The sequence below is a fragment of the Siphateles boraxobius genome, unplaced genomic scaffold, assembly GCF_051911475.1.
Source record: "Siphateles boraxobius isolate OS27281-9 unplaced genomic scaffold, OSU_SipBor_1 2, whole genome shotgun sequence".
Classification (NCBI taxonomy): Eukaryota; Metazoa; Chordata; class Actinopteri; order Cypriniformes; family Leuciscidae; genus Siphateles; species Siphateles boraxobius.
The window spans coordinates 3,240,291-3,268,166 of record NW_027508810.1 but is presented as its reverse complement, the minus strand read 5'-3'; the positions used below and the strand labels follow the sequence as shown (position 1 = coordinate 3,268,166).

General features: G+C 40.1%; 2 protein-coding genes across 3 annotated transcripts; both read left to right on the top strand.

Moving 5' to 3' along the window:
- The first annotated feature begins 579 nt into the window (after positions 1-579).
- Positions 580-15,290, top strand: prps1b (phosphoribosyl pyrophosphate synthetase 1B). The gene is made up of 7 exons (XM_077235668.1): positions 580-907; positions 2,613-2,796; positions 2,963-3,061; positions 4,319-4,443; positions 4,528-4,701; positions 4,937-5,096; positions 14,552-15,290. The coding sequence occupies exons 1-7, from the start codon at positions 786-788 to the stop codon at positions 14,642-14,644; spliced, it is 957 nt and encodes a 318-aa protein (XP_077091783.1). The 5' UTR covers positions 580-785; the 3' UTR covers positions 14,645-15,290.
- A 128-nt stretch (positions 15,291-15,418) lies between these two features.
- LOC143744185 (solute carrier family 25 member 53-like) lies at positions 15,419-27,217 on the top strand. Of its 2 annotated transcripts, XM_077235592.1 has the most exons (3): positions 15,419-16,064; positions 16,153-16,184; positions 25,801-27,217. In XM_077235592.1, the coding sequence occupies exon 3, from the start codon at positions 25,834-25,836 to the stop codon at positions 26,716-26,718; it is 885 nt and encodes a 294-aa protein (XP_077091707.1). In that variant the 5' UTR covers positions 15,419-16,064; positions 16,153-16,184; positions 25,801-25,833; the 3' UTR covers positions 26,719-27,217. The 2 variants fall into 2 exon arrangements, with proteins under 2 accessions (XP_077091707.1, XP_077091706.1); XM_077235591.1 differs by having other exon boundaries at positions 15,419-16,184.
- The last annotated feature ends 659 nt before the right edge of the window (positions 27,218-27,876 follow it).

The following is a 27,876-nucleotide window of genomic DNA, read 5'->3' as shown; positions in this document are numbered from 1 at the left end:
CGTGCGTGTGTGTGTGTGTGTGTGTAAGTGTGTGTGTGTGTGTGTTTTAAGTTAATGATTGTGGACTGTACTTTGAAAGGAAAGGGATTATTTTAGTGCAGCGCAAAAATGCGTATGTTAGAGACAGACATAAGTAAGGGAAAAGTAAACAAAGAAGGTATATTTTTATTTTTGAAAAGACATGCTAGGTGGAACTGTAATAAAGTTAATGAAGCAAAGGGGTTAAAGGTATAATGTTTAATTGGATAAATACTATATTGTTTGATAGAACAGTTCAGCTAAGGGTTGGATCATCATATTACAATATAATAGATAAATGTAGGCTACAAGTAAATGTGTGCAGCCCAATATTTTTTAATATCATGATGAATTATGTTTTCCCAAATATTAAAATAGGCCTGTAGATCTCAAGGTGACTAGATGTCAAAGGGATATTTCCTAGTTCAGTGTTCAAAATACCATTGAAATCTCACTTTGTATAGGCTCTATATGACTTTTTATTTCTTTTCTTTTTTGTTTTCCTTCCTTAAACTCCAGTCCAGTCGGTGGCGATAATACAGTTTATCTGGTCTGTCAACCGCCATTAAATCGAAGCAGAAGGAGGCGTGGCCAGCAGTGTGACGTCACGCGCGCTCCGTCTGTGATCAACAATGGCCGAGAGGTAGTAGCGACTCGCAGTTTCGGATCGACATCGGATAGAACATTTCTCAACAATTACACATCTCTCTGTTTATTAGGATCTACTCCACACTGTACGATCTTAGAAAAAAATAAACAAACAAAAAATGCCAAATATTAAAATTTTTAGCGGGAGCTCCCACCAGGATCTGTCCCAGAAGATCGCGGACCGCCTCGGACTGGATTTGGGCAAAGTGGTGACGAAAAAGTTCAGCAACCAAGAGACGTCGTGAGTTATTCCTGGAAATTACCTGGTTAACGTTATACTTTAGTGTATCATGTTAGAGTGCCGTTACTCGCGGGCTGCTGTGAGTTGTAGTTCAGATAAAGACAGCCAGCGGCCCACGTGGGTTTGAAAAGACTACTATTCCCAGAATACTGTGCGTCTGCACGTGAGGTGATACCTATTTGCTTCAGTTTCAACGTACGTTTATGACTAATATTGCCATTAAATAGTATTTAAATACTAAACGTCTGTTGAATGTACAATTATATTAGTTACGATTGAGCTTATGCACCTTGAGACCAAGAGCATTCAGTCCTATGCTCCACACATGATCGATTCATGATCGATTCATTAACGTTAGCTACATTTGCCACGACGATGGTCTGGTGGGTCACTGAAATGTTGTCACAAGGCCGTTATGTGCATTTATTCGTTTAATAGGGGGATAATTCTTTGTCTGCTTTCTGACTCCATGTGAAATATCCCTGAGCGCGCTGTAACGTTATTTAACTTACATTCACTGCTTATCGGGTTGCTATGAGAAAATCGATAAAGAATGTTTTATTTCATAGCACGCCTTCGTGCTCCGGTGTACTTTTCCAAAACAAGAACATACTTAGTGACGATACTTAGTGATTAAGTTACCTAATTCAGATTGCATAACGTTAACATTACCCCACGGTTACATGGTAATATCGGTCTTTATCATTATTTGTTGGCAAAGTAGCTTATGATATACTCCAAACTTTTTGTTTCAAAGCGTTATAGTTAAACCCAAAAAAAGAGAATTTACTTTTTATTTACATTTATCATTTACTCACCCTTAAGTTGTTCCAAACCTGTACAAGTTTCTTTCTTCTGTTGAACATAAAATATGTTTTTAAGAATATGACAAACAAAACAATTGATGGGCCCCATTGACTAACATAGTTTGGGGAAAAAACACTATGGAGTCATTTGTGTTCAGTACAAGAAAGAAAGTCATACATGTTTGGAACATGAGGGTGAATAAATGATGACAGAATTTAATTTTTTTAGATGAACTATTATTGGGCGATTAAATTTACAAAAGTGATTCAGTCAAGAGCAGTGAGATATTTTCTCTTTTTTATTGTTTAATTAGCATTAATAACGATGCTCAATTTGGATGCTGTCCCTTTAAGACCGACTGCATGGATCAAATACACTTGTGTGTTTTCTTTCTCAACTGTTTACGTTCACTTAAGACATAAATTACTTTGTTTACTTGCAAATGCATGGTCACTTTAATACACAAGTATGTCACTGTATTTATCCGTTCAGCCCTGAGAAACAGTTGCTCAGGCAGCACTTGTTGTGCATATAGCGAAATTAGTTGCACTTCAACGGTTTATAATCACGTTTTTTTTAACCACTATACTTAAAAACGCATGCAAACGATAAGCTTTCATAATCTCGCATCACAGCATCGACACATGAGCTAAAATCTACCGGTTAATCATGTGTATTACCGGTTAATCACTATGTACTGTGTACTGGTAAATTGTCCACCACTATGAAACAAATGTTCTATTTGTAAGAGAAGTTTTATTTGTTGATGTACAAAGTAGGACAAATGTTTTACAGTATAATGTGTTGATTTGGGTTAGATCTATAAGCAGAGGTGCTTTGCTGACTTTGACCTGTTCCTCCTCGTGTCCCTGATGTTGTTGTGTCGTGTGCACTGCAGTGTGGAGATTGGTGAGAGTGTCCGCGGGGAGGATGTCTACATTGTCCAGAGTGGCTGTGGCGAAATTAATGATAATCTTATGGAACTTCTGATTATGATAAACGCCTGCAAAATCGCATCAGCCTGCCGAGTCACAGCGGTCATCCCATGCTTCCCTTACGCTCGGCAAGACAAGAAGGATAAGGTGGGTGGGGTGAAGCTTAAATGCCATTATTTGTGATGTCATCTGTGAACTTTTGCGTGCATGCTTGCAGAGTGTTTTGTAGTTTGTTGGAAAGTAGGTTGCATAAGTAAATGAATCAGTCAAGTTTCGCAAAATGACGTTTGATCATCTCTTTTGTCTTCTGCAGAGTCGGGCACCCATTTCTGCCAAGTTGGTGGCAAACATGCTGTCGGTCTCTGGTGCCGACCACATCATAACCATGGATCTCCACGCTTCCCAAATACAGGTGGGTTTTATGGCACTGGAAACCGTTCAGTGATAAAACAAACAAACTGCAGAATCTTTGTATGTGTGTTAGATATAAAAAAATTGAAAGTGCTGATTATAGTGAACACGCGACTTCCTAGATTTTTGGTGTAGAATGAGAAAAGGTTAGTCTTTTTTTAGATGGTTCAATTTAGATATTCAGCTAACCAGGGCTTGACATTAACACCCATCAACCACCAAATGCGGGTGTTTTTCAGCAGTGGCGTGTAACACAGTCACTCCTACGGGCCACTTTGGCGGGTTATATTTTATATATAATGTATACATTTTTCTATTGTAGTCTTTTAAAAAGGCATCTGGAATAATAAACTAAGTGCAATGTAGTGTTGTCAATAATATAGATTTTTCAGTACATTTCGACACAATACAAATTATTTAGCAGAATAGATACATGGTACCAGCTGCTCTTTCTCTCATTTCTCCGACAGCGAGTGATGCACAAACCCGTCTCTCCTAGCTCACTCGATTCATTTGCTCCGGGTGAATATTTTTGGTGTTACAGGGGTTGAATTTCAGCTTGGGATTCCACGTAATGTTCATAATTGTACTCATTCACCGCAGGTTTTGTGCTCACACCCAAAGTGCTGCACAGCCTCTCAGTACTACATTTAGTTATTTTTCGCTGCTTATTGCGCTTAAACAGTCAAATACAAACAAAATAATGTCAAAATACCAGTCTTAGCGAGTATTTATGTAAACACACAGTTATGCTTTAAGTGAACAAAGTTCAGTTGAGAAAGAAAACGCATGTGTAACAATATAATGGATCCATGAGTCAGGTCTTAAAGTGACAGCAGCCTAATTTACCTGCTGCCAAATTATGAGACAGTATTAAATATATATATATATATTATTTATTTATTTATTTATTTCTCATGGTATCGATGTCAAAATTGTGGCCAGCGAAAATGCTGATTGGCTAGTAACTTTGGAAAAACACTAGTGGCTGGTTGATGTCATCAAAAAAGTTGATGTCAAGCCCTGCTACTAACTATAAGTAACTTTGCAACTACATGTCAACTAACTCTCAGAGTATCCGTAGACTGTTCGGTCGACATGTTGGCACAAAGTTACTTGTAGTTACATGTCTAAAGTAGACTATCAAAAAAACTTTGTACCTACACGTTATTTTTCAGTAATCACAAATGACCAGAATGTGTGAAAAGGTGTGGGAATCGTGCTCAAAGATCTGAACTGGTTCTCCTCCTTTTTTTAGGGTTTTTTCGACATTCCGGTGGACAATTTATACGCCGAGCCGGCCGTTTTAAAATGGATTAGGGAAAATATCCCAGAATGGAAGAACTGCACTATTGTGTCACCGGATGCTGGAGGAGCCAAGAGGTCTGTCGGCCGTCTGAATTACGGCCTGTTTGGTTTTGCTCTTAGCATGTGTAACTGCTGACTGAGCTGTGTTTCCATTGACAGGGTGACCTCCATTGCAGACAGGCTAAATGTTGACTTTGCCCTTATTCACAAAGAAAGGAAAAAGGCAAATGAGGTGGACCGCATGGTTCTGGTTGGAGATGTGAAGGACCGGGTGGCCATATTGGTTGATGATATGGCCGACACCTGCGGTACCGTCTGCCATGCGGCTGATAAGTAAGAAATTAGTACAAATAATAATAAAACATGTTATTTGTATAGCAGATGCTGTTCAGAATAGTTCACTGGTCAGAATTTAAAAACATGGAGCTAAAAAACAGTTAAAAGCAATATATCATAAAAAACATGGCTGTTTCCAATGCTTTTAGTAGTTATTGCATCGATGAGTTGTGTTTTTCTTGTGTAATATTAAGAGTTTAATGGAGTGTTTTTTCTTTCTTTCTGTATTAAGGTTAATATCAGCTGGTGCAGTCAAAGTATATGCCATCCTAACCCATGGCATCTTCTCTGGACCGGCCATTTCACGCATCAACAACGCTTGCTTTGAGGCTGTAGTCGTGACCAATACCATTCCTCAGGAGGAGAAGATGAAACACTGCCCCAAAATACAGGTTTGTCACGCCAGAAATCTTTGATTCAAATCAAACACTGATTTCTGTATTGAATCATCATAGTAGTTTTTTTTTATTTAAAAATTGATAATTTAGTCCAAAAACAGCTAAGTGTCTAAACAAGGGTGAAGATGAAAACAAAAAGTTTTAGTTTTTCCCTGTAAAAACAAAAGCACAGATGCATTAAAAGTTTGGGTACCACGGGGATAACGAAGTTACCTGGGCCAAAATATTCATGGTTATTTGTCGGCAAAAATGCATTTTAAGTTATCCGGGGCACAGATCTAGGGCTTCCGTATTTTTGTATCGCCGCCTACGGACAGTCGGATCAAAAGAGGGTTATTAACAGATCAACAGAGGGTTATTAACAGATCAACTGAGGGTTATTAACAGATCAACAGAGGCTTATTAACAGATCAACAGAGGGTTATTAACAGAACAACAGAGGGTTATTAACAGATCAACTGAGGGTTATTAACAGATCAACAGAGGGTTATTAACAGATCAACAGAGGGTTATTAACAGATCAACAGAGGGTTATTAACAGATCAACAGGGGGTTATTAACAGATCAACAGGGTTATTAACAGATCAACAGAGGGTTATTAACAGATCAACAGAGGGTTATTAACAGATCAACAGGGTTATTAACAGATCAACAGAGGGTTATTAACAGATCAACAGAGGGTTATTAACAGATCAACAGAGGCTTATTAACAGAGGGTTATTAACAGATCAACAGAGGGTTATTAACAGATCAACAGAGGGTTATTAACAGATCAACAGAGGCTTATTAACCGATCAACAGAGGGTTATTAACAGATCAACAGAGGCTTATTAACCGATCAACAGAGGGTTATTAACAGATCAACAGAGGGTTATTAACAGATCAACAGAGGGTTATTAACCGATCAACAGAGGGTTATTAACCGATCAACAGAGGGTTATTAACAGATCAACAGAGGGTTATTAACAGATCAACAGAGGGTTATTAACAGATCAACAGAGGGTTATTAACAGATCAACAGAGGGTTATTAACAGATCAACAGAGGGTTATTAACCGATCAACAGAGGGTTATTAACAGATCAACAGAGGGTTATTAACAGAGGGTTATTAACAGATCAACAGAGGGTTATTAACAGATCAACAGAGGGTTATTAACCGATCAACAGAGGGTTATTAACCGATCAACAGAGGGTTATTAACAGATCCACAGAGGCTTATTAACCGATCAACAGAGGCTTATTAACCGATCAACAGAGGGTTATTAACCGATCAACAGAGGGTTATTAACAGATCAACAGAGGGTTATTAACATATCAACAGAGGGTTATTAACAGATCAACAGAGGCTTATTAACCGATCAACAGAGGGTTATTAACAGATCAACAGAGGCTTATTAACCGATCAACAGAGGGTTATTAACAGATCAACAGAGACTTATTAACCGATCAACAGAGGGTTATTAACAGATCAACAGAGGCTTATTAACCGATCAACAGAGGGTTATTAACCGATCAACAGAGGGTTATTAACAGATCAACAGAGGCTTATTAACCGATCAACAGAGGGTTATTAACAGATCAACAGAGGCTTATTAACAGATCAACAGAGGGTTATTAACAGATCAACAGAGGGTTATTAACAGATCAACAGAGGCTTATTAACAGATCAACAGAGGGTTATTAACAGATCAACAGAGGGTTATTAACAGATCAACAGAGGGTTATTAACAGATCAACAGAGGGTTATTAACAGATCAACAGAGGGTTATTAACAGATCAACAGAGGGTTATTAACAGATCAACAGAGGGTTATTAACAGATCAACAGAGGGTTATTAACAGATCAACAGAGGGTTATTAACAGATCAACAGAGGGTTATTAACAGAACAACAGAGGGTTATTAACAGATCAACAGAGGGTTATTAACAGATCAACAGAGGGTTATTAACAGATCAACAGAGGGTTATTAACAGATCAACAGAGGGTTATTAACAGATCAACAGAGGGTTATTAACAGAACAACAGAGGGTTATTAACAGATCAACAGAGGGTTATTAACAGAACAACAGAGGGTTATTAACAGATCAACAGAGGGTTATTAAAAGATCAACAGAGGGTTATTAACAGATCAACAGAGGGTTATTAACAGAGGGTTATTAACAGATCAACAGAGGGTTATTAACAGATCAACAGAGGGTTATTAACAGATCAACAGAGGGTTATTAACAGATCAACAGAGGGTTATTAACAGAACAACAGAGGGTTATTAACAGATCAACAGAGGGTTATTAACAGATCAACAGAGGGTTATTAACAGATCAACAGAGGGTTATTAACAGAGGGTTATTAACAGATCAACAGAGGGTTATTAACAGATCAACAGAGGGTTATTAACAGATCAACAGGGGGTTATTAACATATCAACAGGGGGTTATTAACAGATCAACAGAGGGTTATTAACAGAACAACAGAGGGTTATTAACAGATCAACAGAGGGTTATTAACAGATCAACAGAGGCTTATTAACCGATCAACAGAGGGTTATTAACCGATCAACAGAGGCTTATTAACCGATCAACAGAGGGTTATTAACAGATCAACAGAGGCTTATTAACCGATCAACAGAGGGTTATTAACAGATCAACAGAGGGTTATTAACAGATCAACAGAGGGTTATTAACAGATCAACAGAGGGTTATTAACAGATCAACAGAGGGTTATTAACAGATCAACAGAGGGTTATTAACAGATCAACAGAGGGTTATTAACCGATCAACAGAGGGTTATTAACAGAGGGTTATTAACAGATCAACAGAGGGTTATTAACAGATCAACAGAGGCTTATTAACCGATCAACAGAGGGTTATTAACAGATCAACAGAGGGTTATTAACAGATCAACAGAGGCTTATTAACCGATCAACAGAGGGTTATTAACAGATCAACAGAGGGTTATTAACAGATCAACAGAGGGTTATTAACAGATCAACAGAGGGTTATTAACAGATCAACAGAGGGTTATTAACAGATCAACAGAGGCTTATTAACCGATCAACAGAGGGTTATTAACAGATCAACAGAGGGTTATTAACAGATCAACAGAGGGTTATTAACAGATCAACAGAGGGTTATTAACAGATCAACAGAGGGTTATTAACAGAACAACAGAGGGTTATTAACAGATCAACAGAGGGTTATTAACAGATCAACAGAGGGTTATTAACAGAGGGTTATTAACAGATCAACAGAGGGTTATTAACAGATCAACAGAGGGTTATTAACAGATCAACAGAGGGTTATTAACAGATCAACAGGGGGTTATTAACAGATCAACAGGGGGTTATTAACAGATCAACAGAGGGTTATTAACAGAGGGTTATTAACAGATCAACAGAGGGTTATTAACCGATCAACAGAGGCTTATTAACCGATCAACAGAGGGTTATTAACCGATCAACAGAGGGTTATTAACAGATCAACAGAGGGTTATTAACAGATCAACAGGGGGTTATTAACAGATCAACAGGGGGTTATTAACAGATCAACAGAGGGTTATTAACAGAGGGTTATTAACAGATCAACAGAGGGTTATTAACCGATCAACAGAGGCTTATTAACCGATCAACAGAGGCTTATTAACCGATCAACAGAGGGTTATTAACAGAACAACAGAGGGTTATTAACAGATCAACAGAGGGTTATTAACAGAGGGTTATTAACAGATCAACAGAGGGTTATTAACCGATCAACAGAGGGTTATTAACAGAACAACAGAGGGTTATTAACAGATCAACAGAGGGTTATTAACAGAGGGTTATTAACAGATCAACAGAGGGTTATTAACCGATCAACAGAGGCTTATTAACCGATCAACAGAGGCTTATTAACCGATCAACAGAGGGTTATTAACAGATCAACAGAGGCTTATTAACCGATCAACAGAGGGTTATTAACCGATCAACAGAGGGTTATTAACAGATCAACAGAGGCTTATTAACCGATCAACAGAGGGTTATTAACAGAGGGTTATTAACAGAGGGTTATTAACAGAGGGTTATTAACAGAGGGTTATTAACAGAGGGTTATTAACAGAGGGTTATTAACAGAGGGTTATTAACAGATCAACAGAGGGTTATTAACCGATCAACAGAGGCTTATTAACCGATCAACAGAGGCTTATTAACCGATCAACAGAGGGTTATTAACAGATCAACAGAGGGTTATTAACAGATCAACAGAGGGTTATTAACAGATCAACAGAGGGTTATTAACAGAGGGTTATTAACAGATCAACAGAGGGTTATTAACCGATCAACAGAGGCTTATTAACCGATCAACAGAGGCTTATTAACCGATCAACAGAGGGTTATTAACAGATCAACAGAGGCTTATTAACCGATCAACAGAGGGTTATTAACCGATCAACAGAGGGTTATTAACAGATCAACAGAGGCTTATTAACAGATCAACAGAGGGTTATTAACAGATCAACAGAGGGTTATTAACAGATCAACAGAGGGTTATTAACAGATCAACATAGGCTTATTAACCGATCAACAGAGGGTTATTAACAGATCAACAGAGGGTTATTAACAGATCAACAGAGGGTTATTAACAGATCAACAGAGGGTTATTAACAGATCAACAGAGGGTTATTAACAGATCAACAGAGGCTTATTAACCGATCAACAGAGGGTTATTAACAGATCAACAGAGGGTTATTAACATTTCAACAGGGGGTTATTAACAGATCAACAGGGGGTTATTAACAGATCAACAGAGGGTTATTAACAGATCAACAGAGGGTTATTAACAGAACAACAGAGGGTTATTAACAGATCAACAGAGGGTTATTAACAGATCAACAGAGGCTTATTAACCGATCAACAGAGGATTATTAACCGATCAACAGAGGCTTATTAACCGATCAACAGAGGGTTATTAACCGATCAACAGAGGCTTATTAACAGATCAACAGAGGGTTATTAACAGATCAACCGAGGGTTATTAACAGAACAACAGAGGGTTATTAACAGAGGGTTATTAACAGATCAACAGAGGGTTATTAACCGATCAACAGAGGGTTATTAACAGAGGGTTATTAACAGATCAACAGAGGCTTATTAACAGATCAACAGAGGGTTATTAACAGATCAACAGAGGGTTATTAACAGATCAACAGAGGGTTATTAACCGATCAACAGAGGGTTATTAACCGATCAACAGAGGGTTATTAACAGAGGGTTATTAACAGATCAACAGAGGGTTATTAACCGATCAACAGAGGGTTATTAACAGAGGGTTATTAACAGATCAACAGAGGGTTATTAACAGATCAACAGAGGGTTATTAACAGAGGGTTATTAACAGATCAACAGAGGGTTATTAACAGATCAACAGAGGGTTATTAACCGATCAACAGAGGGTTATTAACAGATCAACAGAGGGTTATTAACAGATCAACAGGGGGTTATTAACAGATCAACAGAGGGTTATTAACCGATCAACAGAGGGTTATTAACCGATCAACAGAGGGTTATTAACAGATCAACAGAGGCTTATTAACCGATCAACAGAGGGTTATTAACAGATCAACAGAGGGTTATTAACAGATCAACAGAGGGTTATTAACCGATCAACAGAGGGTTATTAACCGATCAACAGAGGGTTATTAACAGATCAACAGAGGCTTATTAACCGATCAACAGAGGGTTATTAACAGATCAACAGAGGGTTATTAACAGATCAACAGAGGGTTATTAACAGATCAACAGAGGGTTATTAACCGATCAACAGAGGGTTATTAACCGATCAACAGAGGGTTATTAACAGATCAACAGAGGGTTATTAACCGATCAACAGAGGGTTATTAACAGATCAACAGAGGCTTATTAACCGATCAACAGAGGGTTATTAACAGATCAACAGAGGGTTATTAACAGATCAACAGAGGGTTATTAACAGATCAACAGAGGCTTATTAACCGATCAACAGAGGGTTATTAACAGATCAACAGAGGGTTATTAACAGATCAACAGAGGGTTATTAACAGATCAACAGAGGCTTATTAACAGATCAACAGAGGGTTATTAACAGATCAACAGAGGGTTATTAACAGATCAACATAGGCTTATTAACTGATCAACAGAGGGTTATTAACAGATCAACAGAGGGTTATTAACAGATCAACAGAGGGTTATTAACAGATCAACAGAGGGTTATTAACAGATCAACAGAGGGTTATTAACAGATCAACAGAGGGTTATTAACAGATCAACAGAGGCTTATTAACCGATCAACAGAGGGTTATTAACAGATCAACAGAGGGTTATTAACATTTCAACAGGGGGTTATTAACAGATCAACAGGGGGTTATTAACAGATCAACAGAGGGTTATTAACAGAACAACAGAGGGTTATTAACAGATCAACAGAGGCTTATTAACAGATCAACAGAGGCTTATTAACCGATCAACAGAGGATTATTAACCGATCAACAGAGGCTTATTAACCGATCAACAGAGGGTTATTAACCGATCAACAGAGGCTTATTAACAGATCAACAGAGGGTTATTAACCGATCAACAGAGGCTTATTAACAGATCAACAGAGGGTTATTAACCGATCAACAGAGGGTTATTAACAGAGGGTTATTAACAGATCAACAGAGGGTTATTAACCGATCAACAGAGGGTTATTAACAGAGGGTTATTAACAGATCAACAGAGGGTTAATAACAGATCAACAGAGGGTTATTAACAGAGGGTTATTAACAGATCAACAGAGGGTTATTAACAGATCAACAGAGGGTTATTAACCGATCAACAGAGGGTTATTAACAGATCAACAGAGGGTTATTAACAGATCAACAGGGGGTTATTAACAGATCAACAGAGGGTTATTAACCGATCAACAGAGGGTTATTAACCGATCAACAGAGGGTTATTAACAGATCAACAGAGGCTTATTAACCGATCAACAGAGGGTTATTAACAGATCAACAGAGGGTTATTAACCGATCAACAGAGGGTTATTAACCGATCAACAGAGGGTTATTAACAGATCAACAGAGGCTTATTAACCGATCAACAGAGGGTTATTAACAGATCAACAGAGGGTTATTAACAGATCAACAGAGGGTTATTAACAGATCAACAGAGGGTTATTAACAGATCAACAGAGGGTTATTAACAGATCAACAGAGGGTTATTAACCGATCAACAGAGGGTTATTAACCGATCAACAGAGGGTTATTAACAGAGGGTTATTAACAGATCAACAGAGGGTTATTAACAGATCAACAGAGGGTTATTAACAGAGGGTTATTAACAGATCAACAGAGGGTTATTAACAGATCAACAAAGGGTTATTAACCGATCAACACAGGGTTATCAACAGATCAACAGAGGGTTATTAACAGATCAACACAGGGTTATTAACAGATCAACAGAGGGTTATTAACAGATCAACAGAGGGTTATTAACAGATCAACAGAGGGTTATTAACAGATCAACAGAGGGTTATTAACAGATCAACAGAGGGTTATTAACAGATCAACACAGGGTTATTAACAGAACAACAGGGGGTTATTAACAGATCAACAGAGGGTTATTAACAGAACAACAGGGGGTTATTAACAGAACAACAGAGGGTTATTAACAGATCAACAGAGGCTTATTAACCGATCAACAGAGGCTTATTAACAGAACAACAGGGGGTTATTAACAGATCAACAGAGGGTTATTAACAGAACAACAGGGGGTTATTAACAGAACAACAGGGGGTTATTAACAGATCAACAGAGGGTTATTAACAGAACAACAGAGGGTTATTAACAGAACAACAGAGGGTTATTAACAGATCAACAGAGGGTTATTAACAGAACAACAGGGGGTTATTAACAGAACAACAGGGGGTTATTAACAGATCAACAGAGGGTTATTAACAGAACAACAGAGGGTTATTAACAGAACAACAGAGGGTTATTAACAGATCAACAGAGGGTTATTAACAGAACAACAGGGGGTTATTAACAGATCAACAGAGGCTTATTAACCGATCAACACAGGGTTATCAACAGATCAACAGAGGGTTATTAACAGATCAACAGAGGGTTATTAACAGATCAACAGAGGGTTATTAACAGATCAACAGAGGGTTATTAACAGATCAACAGAGGGTTATTAACAGATCAACAGAGGGTTATTAACAGATCAACAGAGGGTTATTAACAGAACAACAGGGGGTTATTAACAGATCAACAGAGGGTTATTAACCGATCAACAGAGGGACAGATTAAACAATTTTAATATTCGGATAGTATTTAATATTAAAAATTGAGAATCAAATTTAAAACCTTTAAACGGTTAAAAACCTTTTTAAATGATCTTGATCTGTAACGTGAGATGGGCGCCGTCATGTGTGTTTGGGCCGCAGTTCAGAGATTCCTGTCTGTTGGATTTATTACAGCATGTGAATTCATCAGTTTCTCCCGAAATACATGAAAGTAAGTGGCCGGTGAACTGGGAGAAGAATATAGAGTAAACTTTATAGTTATTTACACTGTGTATCTGATATGAATAAAACATGTCGGCACATATATCTGAATGGATTGTTATTGCTGCTTCCATAGACACCATTGTGTATTTTACAAACTATATATGTATTGTTTTGCTATAAATTATATGTATTTAAATGTCTGAAACCTAAAATGTATATAAAAAATAAATGTACTTATTCGTAGAACCAGCTTTATTTAGCCTCGCACTGCAGACAAGCAGAGACAGTCTCCAAAATGTGTGCAGGACTTTATTCACGATTGAGTCGGGTGGAGCTTCTGTATGAGGTTTAATCACAAGCTCTTAGTATAAAGTTTAATTCAAGCTCGGGTATATAGTAAAAAAAAAGCAAAAAATAACATTATTAACCAGTATTTTTTCTTATCAAACTGTTTTCAGAACGGTAATGTTACAGAAGGTACAGAAACGTTAAAATACTGATTATGCTCTGAGTGGACCAATTCAATTTTCTTTGTTTTAAAGCCTTGATTAATACCATATTATACCAACAAAACTGAACATCATTAACAAGAGTCTTGTCATAATCTATTGTAATTTTACAGATTCTTATTCATGCATCTATATATTTTTTTGTTAAATCATTAAATATTAGATCAGATTAGCAAAGAATTGCCCATGATTGTGTGGAGGATCAGCATAATTTCCATGTACTTAAACGTGCTGAGGTGAGTTTTTGTGCAATCTAGTGGTTTAAAAGGGAATAAAATCAGATGTGTCTTCTACCCCGGTGCTCCTTTACCTCCGTTGTACCCTATTAAACAGAAGAAATGTGATTTAAAATGTTTTCAATACATTTGGGACGCGATCATACAGATGTTCTTTCTTTAACATGCTACGAGCAGCTGTAACGGATATGATATGATCTCCGCAGGTTATCGACATCTCCATGATCCTGGCCGAGGCCATCCGCAGGACCCACAACGGCGAGTCAGTCTCGTATCTCTTCAGTCATGTGCCGTTGTAATGGCTCCATGACTGCGTTCATCTTTCCCAGAGAGATCCCACCTGACGCCATGTGTCTCCATAGCAAGACTTCACCAGTTCCCTCCTGAAAGTTAAACACGGGATGTTTTCATATTCTGGTTTTACGTACAAATCGCTGTTACAATCTGTGACTGAAAGTTAAACACGGGATGTTTTCATATTCTGGTTTTACGTACAAATCGCTGTTACAATCTGTGACTGAAAGTTAAACACGGGATGTTTTCATATTCTGGTTTTACGTACAAATCGCTGTTACAATCTGTGACTGAAAGTTAAACGTTAGGTTAATCGTGATGAAAGCTTGTCACAACCTCATTTATTTATTTGCATTCATTTCTATGCTTTGAGAAACGTTGTCACATTATGAATAAGTGGTCGAGAGAAGACTTTGACAGCCTTCTTCAAATGGACACGGTTTATTTTGAAATTCAAGATTTTGTTCACTATATAAAGGTGATTATTATTTTTTTTAGCTTGTTCCTCTTGCAGGCTGGATCTTAACAGTAGAGTCTTAAATAATTGGTTGTTTTTATTTCATTTTCCTGATTTTGTTTTGCAAGAATGTTTTTAATAACTCTTTATATGAACTATTTCTATGAATAATAAAAATCTTTTTGGTTACATTATTCAATTCTTATTTCCCTTATTTTTTTTTTCTACTGTGTGGTTGATTACTGTGTGGTTCATTGCTTTATTTATGGGAATTGGTTATCATATTTCATAATACTGGGCTAAATTTAAAAAAGTGCTGCGGGGACACATTCGCTCTGGAAAACTTTTACTTCAGATCACTTGTTTTGAATGTGTTCGAATGTTTTAAATGAAATGCAAGCAAGCATTGCATTTTGCTACTCCGTTTAGTAATTAATTTATTATGAAACGGGATAAGCACAGATTGCAGGAAGTAAAACAAAACCGTTATGTTGACATGGAGGTTTGGCATGAATAAATTAACTGAAAAATATTTTACGTCAATAGATTCTTAAAATTTCGCGCCAGTTATTTCGGAGCTATCATTTTTAAAAAATAATAATAATTTTTGCTTGTGTTTATCAGTCAAAATACATTTTCAAGCAGGACAGGAAGCACGACATCATGCAAACGTCACAAGGAGCTCGAGGAGAGCAAGTGCTTCGACTACGGAATTACATCTTTGGTCGTGGTCGAGAAGATATGTATCTATCGTATTGCAGATTGTAAAGTTGTTTTTCTTTTATTTCAGACGAGTCTCTTAAAATAACGTATTTACATTCTTAAAGTATCGCATACATTCCCCCAGAACTGAAACGCTCAGATTAGAGGTACTACGTTTTTTTTCTGCATTGTAATCCTTCCAAATTTTTTTATTTGTTTTCATTTTCTTTTTGTCCCTTTCATTTCCCCTGAAGTATAGCTGAACGGTATATGTATTATAAACAACACGCGACATATCAGTAAGATTGAATATAAGATCACACGAATTAATCTGTTTTGTTGATTACTTTACAGGAAACATTTAATTTAAGGAGACCTTTTCAAAGGTAAGGTACATTTCAGAATTAACCCTGTCTGCAATAAAATCTATTGCACATTTACACTGTCACTGCTAAAGTTATATCCTCATTTGCAACTCGCTTTGAATAAAATCTTATGAATAAATGTACAGTAAACAGCGTAATTAAATGAGTAGCCTACACCCACTCTGAACATTTAGATGCATTTCTGTTTTTTAATCATCACTATAAGACCACAACTCATGGGCAGGTGACAAAATATAAATGTATTAGCTAAACATAACAATAAATTCGCTTTCGATATCATTAGAGTAGCCTAAATAAAATCAGTGTAACATTAAGGATCTAAAGCTAACCGATTTCACTGCAAACTGATCATATTGAATTGTAGGAATAAGCTGCATTTTGTTTTACTAGTCTATCTAATTTATTGAACCGTTTACTACACCCATTTTTATCAATGAGACCTAAAAGATTTTCTTATCGCGTGCTCCCTCTGGTGGACAACGTTAGTATTTTGGCCTTCATCTATCATTCCCACTGAAATTCATGAAACCCACCCTAGGCACAATAGACATTATGAGCCACACCTAACAAATATGTCAGCTAACCGAGGTCTGACAAACGGCCTAGGACTTCGAAAAAGTAGTTTTTCCCAGAAAATCTGAAATCTTCTAGATAAACATAAACAGTTCTTAGGTCTTGAAAGCAGTGATTCTAAAGAAACCAACATTTTGAGACTATCATATAGGCTACAATGGACTAGCACAACTGCTTCTGCGTTATATTTATCACATCTCGGGAGTTTCCAGGTAACAGCGTTCAGCGCACCTACATATATGAGAATGCCTATTATAACTACGTTTTATGGCTTCCAATTAATTAAAACAACGAATCATGTTCTCTGCATCAACATGAATTATCTTGAACCCGCTGAAATGTTACTATAAATATATTTTCTTTACAAATGTGCAATTCTGAATAATAAATTAAATTATCCCAGTCTTTTTAAATAGTTGAATGAATGAATGTATGTGCCTTAAAGTCCCCCTGTAGTCAATCATTGTATCCCTTAAAACTCATCTTTGATCATTTCGTTACGTTTTTTCTTTGAAAAAAATATTTCTTCATGCCTTAATATAGCTTGAATGTAACTCGACACCCTCATTTAGTAAACGCGGTTCTATGAATATGCAAATGAGCCCCGCCTCCACTCACTCACTCAGAGATCCACTCGTGGACGATCACACATTGATCTGATTGGTTACAAGGTAGTTTGTGACGTCAGAAACACCAGCGATTTCAAACGGTGTTTTTGAGACTGTCTTTGGTTCACTGCAGTATTAAGCAGAAAATACTCAGCAATGCTGTCGACTTATGGTCACATGGTTTGTCTTAAAGCATATTAAAAACCCCACATAGACATATAAACAACATTAAAAGCTGTATTCTCACCACAGTGGGACTTTACATAAATGAAATGATGTTAAACACATAAAGGGGAACTTTGCAACTATTTCAACTTAATAAAACTGTTTAGAAATTGGAACTTGGATGGTTTAATAACCTGTTCTGGTAAAAATGGTGACTTCCCCCGCTCCCCCCAGCGTTCCCAGGCGGAAAAAAACATTCTTGCAACATGGGGACTAACGTGAGAAGCGAGAACGAGCGAGAAACACAAACTGCTTTACGGCAATTCGACATTAACACTAGGGATGGGAATCGAGAACCGGTTCTTCTTCAGCGCACACACAAACTCTCCACGCACATTCTCATATGAGACGCGAGCGCGCACACAAACTCTCCACGCACATTCTCATATGAGACGCGAGCGCACACACAAACTCTCCACGCACATTCTCATATGAGACGCGAGCACACACACAAACTCTCCACGCACATTCTCATATGAGACGCGAGCACACACACAAACACTCCACGCACATTCTCATATGAGACGCGAGCACACACACAAACTCTCCACGCACATTCTCATATGAGACGCGAGCGCGCACACACAAACTCTCCAGGCACATTCTCATATGAGACGCGAGCACACACACAAACTCTCCACGCACATTCTCATATGAGACGCGAGCACACACACAAACTCTCCACGCACATTCTCATATGAGACGCGAGCGCACACACAAACTCTCCACGCACATTCTCATATGAGACGCGAGCACACACACAAACACTCCACGCACATTCTCATATGAGACGCGAGCACACACACAAACTCTCCATGCACATTCTCATATGAGACGCGAGCACACACACAAACTCTCCACGCACATTCTCATATGAGACGCGAGCACACACACAAACACTCCACGCACATTCTCATATGAGACGCGAGCACACACACAAACTCTCCACGCACATTCTCATATGAGACGCGAGCGCACACACAAACTCTCCACGCACATTCTCATATGAGACGCGAGCACACACACAAACTCTCCACGCACATTCTCATATGAGACGCGAGCGCGCACACAAACTCTCCACGCACATTCTCATATGAGACGCGAGCACACACACAAACACTCCACGCACATTCTCATATGAGACGCGAGCGCACACACACAAACACTCCACGCACATTCTCATATGAGACGCGAGCACACACACAAACTCTCCACGCACATTCTCATATGAGACGCGCGCACACACAAACTCTCCACGCACATTCTCATATGAGACGCGAGCACACACACAAACACTCCACGCACATTCTCATATGAGACGCGAGCACACACACAAACTCTCCACGCACATTCTCATATGAGACGCGAGCGCACACACAAACTCTCCACGCACATTCTCATATGAGACGCGAGCGCGCACACAAACTCTCCACGCACATTCTCATATGAGACGCGAGCACACACACAAACACTCCACGCACATTCTCATATGAGACGCGAGCACACACACAAACACTCCACGCACATTCTCATATGAGACGCGAGCACACACACAAACTCTCCACGCACATTCTCATATGAGACGCGAGCGCACACACAAACTCTCCACGCACATTCTCATATGAGACGCGAGCGCACACACAAACTCTCCACGCACATTCTCATATGAGACGCGAGCGCACACACAAACACTCCACGCACATTCTCATATGAGACGCGAGCACACACACAAACACTCCACGCACATTCTCATATGAGACGCGAGCACACACACAAACTCTCCACGCACATTCTCATATGAGACGCGAGCACACACACAAACACTCCACGCACATTCTCATATGAGACGCGAGCACACACACAAACTCTCTACGCACATTCTCATATGAGACGCGAGCACACACACAAACACTCCACGCACATTCTCATATGAGACGCGAGCACACACACAAACTCTCTACGCACATTCTCATATGAGACGCGAGCACACACACAAACACTCCACGCACATTCTCATATGAGACGCGAGCACACACACAAACACTCCACGCACATTCTCATATGAGACGCGAGCACACACACAAACTCTCCACGCACATTCTCATATGAGACGCGAGCACACACACAAACTCTCCACGCACATTCTCAAATGAGACGCGAGCGCACACACAAACTCTCCACGCACATTCTCATATGAGACGCGAGCACACACACAAACACTCCACGCACATTCTCATATGAGACGCGAGCACACACACAAACACTCCATGCACATTCTCATATGAGACGCGAGCACACACACAAACACTCCACGCACATTCTCATATGAGACGCGAGCGCACACACAAACTCTCCACGCACATTCTCATATGAGACGCGAGCACACACACAAACTCTCCACGCACATTCTCATATGAGATGCGAGCGCGCACACAAACTCTCCACGCACATTCTCAAATGAGACGCGAGCGCACACACAAACTCTCCACGCACATTCTCATATGAGACGCGAGCACACACACAAACACTCCACGCACATTCTCATATGAGACGCGAGCACACACACAAACACTCCACGCACATTCTCATATGAGACGCGAGCACACACACAAACACTCCACGCACATTCTCATATGAGACGCGAGCGCACACACAAACACTCCACGCACATTCTCATATGAGACGCGAGCACACACACAAACACTCCACGCACATTCTCATATGAGACGCGAGCACACACACAAACACTCCACGCACATTCTCATATGAGACGCGAGCACACACACAAACACTCCACGCACATTCTCATATGAGACGCGAGCACACACACAAACACTCCACGCACATTCTCATATGAGACGCGAGCACACACACAAACACTCCACGCACATTCTCATATGAGACGCGAGCGCGCACACACAAACTCTCCACGCACATTCTCATATGAGACGCGAGCACACACACAAACTCTCCACGCACATTCTCATATGAGACGCGAGCGCACACACACAAACTCTCCACGCACATTCTCATATGAGACGCGAGCACACACACAAACTCTCCACGCACATTCTCATATGAGACGCGAGCACACACACAAACTCTCCACGCACATTCTCATATGAGATGCGAGCGCGCACACAAACTCTCCACGCACATTCTCATATGAGACGCGAGCACACACACAAACACTCCACGCACATTCTCATATGAGACGCGAGCGCGCACACACAAACACTCCACGCACATTCTCATATGAGACGCGAGCGCGCACACACAAACACTCCACGCACATTCTCATATGAGACGCGAGCACACACACAAACACTCCACGCACATTCTCATATGAGACGCGAGCACACACACAAACTCTCCACGCACATTCTCATATGAGACGCGAGCACACACACAAACACTCCACGCACATTCTCATATGAGACGCGAGCACACACACAAACTCTCCACGCACATTCTCATATGAGACGCGAGCGCACACACACAAACACTCCACGCACATTCTCATATGAGACTCGAGCGCACACACAAACTCTCCACGCACATTCTCATATGAGACGCGAGCACACACACAAACTCTCCATGCACATTCTCATATGAGACGCGAGCGCGCACACAAACTCTCCATGCACATTCTCATATGAGACGTGAGCACACACACAAACTCTCCACGCACATTCTCATATGAGACGCGAGCGCGCACACAAACTCTCCATGCACATTCTCATATGAGACGCGAGCACACACACAAACACTCCACGCACATTCTCATATGAGACGCGAGCGCGCACACAAACTCTCCATGCACATTCTCATATGAGACGCGAGCACACACACAAACACTCCACGCACATTCTCATATGAGACGCGAGCACACACACAAACACTCCACGCACATTCTCATATGAGACGTGAGCACACACACAAACACTCCACGCACATTCTCATATGAGACGCGAGCACACACACAAACTCTCCACGCACATTCTCATATGAGACGCGAGCGCGCACACAAACTCTCCACGCACATTCTCATATGAGACGCGAGCGCACACACAAACACTCCACGCACATTCTCATATGAGACGCGAGCGCGCACACAAACACTCCACGCACATTCTCATATGAGACGCGAGCACACACACAAACACTCCACGCACATTCTCATATGAGACGCGAGCACACACACAAACACTCCACGCACATTCTCATATGAGACGCGAGCACACACACAAACTCTCTACGCACATTCTCATATGAGACGCGAGCACACACACAAACACTCCACGCACATTCTCATATGAGACGCGAGCACACACACAAACACTCCACGCACATTCTCATATGAGACGCGAGCACACACACAAACACTCCACGCACATTCTCATATGAGACGCGAGCACACACACAAACTCTCCACGCACATTCTCATATGAGACGCGAGCGCACACACAAACACTCCACGCACATTCTCATATGAGACGCGAGCGCGCACACAAACTCTCTACGCACATTCTCATATGAGACGCGAGCACACACACAAACACTCCACGCACATTCTCATATGAGACGCGAGCACACACACAAACACTCCACGCACATTCTCATATGAGACGCGAGCACACACACAAACTCTCCACGCACATTCTCATATGAGATGCGAGCGCGCACACAAACTCTCCACGCACATTCTCAAATGAGACGCGAGCGCACACACAAACTCTCCACGCACATTCTCATATGAGACGCGAGCACACACACAAACACTCCACGCACATTCTCATATGAGACGCGAGCGCACACACAAACTCTCCACGCACATTCTCATATGAGACGCGAGCACACACACAAACACTCCACGCACATTCTCATATGAGACGCGAGCACACACACAAACACTCCACGCACATTCTCATATGAGACGCGAGCACACACACAAACACTCCACGCACATTCTCATATGAGACGCGAGCGCGCACACACAAACACTCCACGCACATTCTCATATGAGACGCGAGCACACACACAAACACTCCACGCACATTCTCATATGAGACGTGAGCACACACACAAACACTCCACGCACATTCTCATATGAGACGTGAGCACACACACAAACACTCAAACTCGCGCACATACTCAATGAGAGTATGACGGCCCCTCATAACAATACGGTCACTTGCAACACTTGTAAAATTTCCATTTCGTGAAAGGGGGGGAACTTCCTCCAATATGCAGAAACATTTGGCCACACACACAGCATGAACAGACTTTAGTCTGTTTAGTCCTATGAAACTTAAACTGGAATGTCACTGTTTCTGTCACTTCGACTTCCCGAACAGGCGAACACGCAAACGCACGCACACATCACTTTTGAAGTAAAATTGAAAATTGAGGAGGCAGTGCATGTAATGCATCGAGATATCGAATTGAACTGAATCGATGACATGATAATCGTAATCGAACCGAACCGTGAGACCAGTGTAGGTTCACACCCCTAATACTCTGTGCAGTGTCAGCGAGTTCATAATAATTAACAAACAAATAAGTTAAGGTATAAGTTCAAGAAGTTAATACAAACAAACTAATTTGTACTTATTCCCTCACCCAATGAGAATCGATTAGAGAATCGATTAGAGAATCGATTAGAGAATCGATTAGAGAATCGATTAGAGAATCGATTAGAGAATCGATAAGGAATCGAATCGGTAAGCAATATCGATAATGGAATCGGAATCGTTAAATTCTTATCAATTCCCATCCCTAATTAACACACATGCCATATGATACTGTGTATGATGTATTACCCACCTCAGTAGACACAGCTCCACACGATAAAGTTGGCCGGCTCCGATAATAACAAATGCACATGAGCAGCGGTAGAAAGGGGGAGGAGGGGCCGCAAGTGAGTCTTTTTACGACATTGTTGTGAAATATACGGCCCACAGCTGTAGGGGGAGCTCGCTGAGAAAACACGCGACAACAAAAGTGAAAATCAGCAAAGAAATAGCTAGAGTTGCCAAGTTCCCCTTTAATTCATCTTAAACTACTGCACAGAATAGAGGAGAATGACAGTATTCTAGGCCTACTTTGAATATTTATTAAGCGCTTTGGGTATAAACTTACATTATATGCAGTTAAATAATGATTGACAACGAAAATGACAGAATATTTCAAACAAATGAATAAAGGTTTGCATTCATAATCGCGGTCACTAGTTTAGACGAGAAATAATTGACGAAGTGCAACTAACCATACAATCATAGTTCAGTGAAATAATAGTGTATGTTTAAGAGCCACTGCTTTCTCGGATCGGCTTGTGTTCGATTAAAACTAAAAGTTCCAGAGTTTGGAAAATTCTGTACGCAGTAATCATAAGAATATCTCTCCTCCTGTCTATAAACATGTCCAGATTTTTAAATCTTCTTACAGACAATCACTCTAGGTGGCGCTTAGTTAACTTCATTACTACAGTACATTGAAACTACACATAACTGAAACTAAGTGGGATGAACTATTTCATAACACAAGTACACCACAAAGCTCAGTGCAAGTAGTCTATTGCATCAGCAAAAACGTAAAGTTGCTAATTACACGACATTGTGGCTGGGTGGCACAAAATGTTGTACACATACATGCTCGTTTTCACGTAATGGTAGGCCTTTCAGACTGGAGGTTATTAACCACTGAAATGTAATTGGCTGCTGACGGCCATGTTTTATGTAGCTAAATCATATTGGAGGATATCTTAGGACATCTACTAGTCCAGCAAAGAAAATGTACACCCATTTTGAGCTTCACCAGAGACAATTTATATATAGACATGCCACTTCCTCAATCCTCAATACAACTATATAGGGAAAACCCGTAACGCCAAAGATGGCGGTTGTATGCACATGTCCCGCCCCTCCCGCTGGAAAGCCAATCGTCTGCTTTTAACAGTCAAGCCGGGAAACATTTAAGCCTATCGTCTGGTTCCATTGACGCATGACGCTTGAGGTTTACGACAGCGGGACGATAAAGTGGGGAAAAAGGTGTTTTAAACCTTATTTTGGGGCAAAGTCATCAAACTTTTTCAGCGATTTTTATCATATTTTACTACTGGTGTCGTGTTAGCGGCCCCTAAGTTAATCACTAATGATCGTTGCGACGGAAGTGAATCAATCAAAACTAACTTTAGCTGGACAATAACTTTATTCAAGAGCTGCTGTAAAGCCAAAACAATCTCTGTTACTTTTAATTTCCTATTATCACTGTAAAGCTGCTTTGAAACAGTCAATATTGTTAAAAGCGCTATATAAATGAAGGTGACTTGACTTGACTTGACGATAGCACACTGATGCCTATACATTTTTTTTTGGCGGGAAACATTTTTTGTTAGTATAAACTAAACTGATGTTTCGTTTTTCTACAGTGTTTCAACTCTCGGTGGTAGTGGGACAGGTTGCAACAAACGCACTGTTTGTGCTTAACGTTAATATACAGAGTTTAGGGATAAATTGTAGATTTCAAAATCCGATAAAGCAGATAAATGTGGGGAAATCATCTCAAAGTTTATGATGAATGGCGAGTTACAGACTTTATAGCAAATATGTTACAACCACTACCCTACTATATAAAAGATTCATCTGTATTAAAGTGATAGTTCACCCAAAAATGAAAATCCTGTCAGTATTTACTCTCCCTCATGTTGTTCCAACCCCGTAAGACCTTCGTTCATCTTCGGACACAAATTAAGATATTGTTGATGAAATCTGAGAGCTGGATCACTCCTCCATAGGCTTCTTAAGGGATTGAAACTTGCCGGCCCCGAAAGGTTATTAAAGACATTGTTAAAATAGTCCAAGTGACTACAGTGTCTCAATCTTAAGTTTATCAAACGACGAGATAAACAAAAATAACAACTTTATTGAACTATTCATTTCCTTCTCTGTGGGCCTCGAGTGACTTAACGTAGTGTAGCAGCGCAGCACTTCTGTGTTGTACGTCACACGTAGGCTCACTATTGGCCGACGCTGGTCATGTGTGTGACAGAAATTAGAATGCATGAATTGTATACAATTGCAACGTGACCGAATGTATGTCAGGGTTGCTTTTTGTTCACTAGTTTACCAACAAACAAACAAAAGGTTGATACTGCATTTTTTCACTTTCTAAAAGTATTTGCTAATGCAATGTAACGTATATTGCTGCAGTTTGCCTCGCCACTTACCCCAGCGGCTCCGGAGATGGGAAGCGATTCGCATCACAACCAGGGCGACGTCCTCAAACCTGCCGACTCTACGGCCTGGTTTCGCAGCTACTTGCACGGAGGGACGTCTAGCCTGATCTCCACCATGACCACCGTCATCACATTCCCTTTGTACAAGACCGTCTTCCGCCAGCAGCTGCACAGCACTTTAGTGCGAGAAGCGGTGGCCCAGTTACTCAAGGAGGGTCCGGTGAAGCTGTACCGTGGAGTGGCACCGCCCTTGCTGATGAGATCCCTCAACGGGACGCTTCTCTTCGGCCTCCAGGACACCTTCCTTCATCGGCTTTCCCTCTTCTCCGCGACTCCTCTTCCCAGGAACGCTCTCCCCGCCCTGGCAGGTTTCGGCGCGGGTGTGGTGGAGGCCTTGCTCTTCACCCCATTTGAGCGTGTGCAGAACGTCCTGCAGAACAGCAGGAACGACAGTCGTCTTCCAACCTTAAAAAGCATATTGCTGAAACTAGCTTCAAAGCCATTAGCATCAGGATACTACACAGCCTTTCTGCCTATACTGGTCCGTAACGCCGTAGGGAGCAGCCTGTATTTTGGCCTGAAGGACCCCATGTCTAACACCCTCAGGGCTTATGGTTGTTCTCCGGTTGCAGCCTCTTTCACGGCTGGTGTTTTAAACTCAATGGCGATCAGTCTACCGCTGTACCCTCTTTCTGTTCTGGTGGCCAACATGCAAGCGCAAGCAGAAGGAGGAGAAAGAGGAGTGAGGTCGAGCTGGAAGCATCTCTGGGCGGCACGTCAGCACAGATTGCCTCTTCTGTATCGCGGAGGATTCTTGGTCATCTTCCGCTCCTGCGTCACGTGGGGAATCACTACGGCCATATACGACCAGCTGGAGACGCACTCGACATGATGATCCGAAAGCCCATCTCAAACATCTGTACTTTTCTTCATCAAGGAAGAATTAAATTTATCAAAAGTTACAGTAAAGACATTTATAATGTTACTAAATATTCGATTTCAAATAAATGATAATGAGAATTGTTTCTTGAGCATCAAATCCGCATATTAGAATGATTTCTGAAGGATCATGTGACATTGAAGACTGGAGTAATGATGCTGAAAATTCAGCTTTGATCACAGGAATAAATTAAATTTTAAAATATATTAAAATAGAAAACAGTTATTTTAAATTGTCATAATATTTAACAATATTAGTGTGTTTTTTTATCAAGTAAATGCAGTCTTGATGAGCGGAAGAGACTTCTTTTAACAACCCAAAGGAAAATGTCTGTTTTAGTGACCACAGCATTACCCACATCCTTCTTTACATGAATATACCTCAGATACTGCTTGTCCAGCACGAGCATGTGAAACTGTTCTTATTGTTTTTAATAAATGATTTTGATAAAGATGGTATTTTACTGGAAGATATAGCTGGGACAAGGGAAGGGGATTCCCATTTTTTATGTATCTCAAAAACTTTAATTTTGGTCATTTGTCATTTCTATCATAATTTAGCACTAATCCTATATAGGACCCTTTAAAGGGATAGTTCAAATTCAAATTCTGTCATCATTTAATCAACCTCAAGTTGTTCCAAAAGATTAATTTCTGCTGAACACAAAAGAAGATATTTTGAAGAATATGGATAACCGAAAAATTGATATGCCCCATTGACTTTCATAGTATGGAAAAAGAAAGGTTTGGAACAACTTGAGGGTGAGTAAATGATGACAGCATTTTCATTTTTGGGTGAACTTTCCCAGTTTAAAGAGAAACGTAAAGTACTATATTTTATGCATTAGGATTTTTTTTTTTAAATTCAGACTATCCAGTAGGCTCTTAATTGATTTTATTTTAATTGAAAGAGCATTCTTGTTTATTCCCCTGGTTAAAAAATGATGAATTTGTGGATTTTTGCATCAGCACCTGAAGGTGTTAATGGCCACAAGATGGCGCTGCTGATGCGTTCACTGCCTCTCTCTCTAGTCTAGGTAGACAAGTGTTCAAGCTTGTTTCCACCACGGAATGAAACATTTGAAAGTATTATTGCTCTTTTTTATCTCGC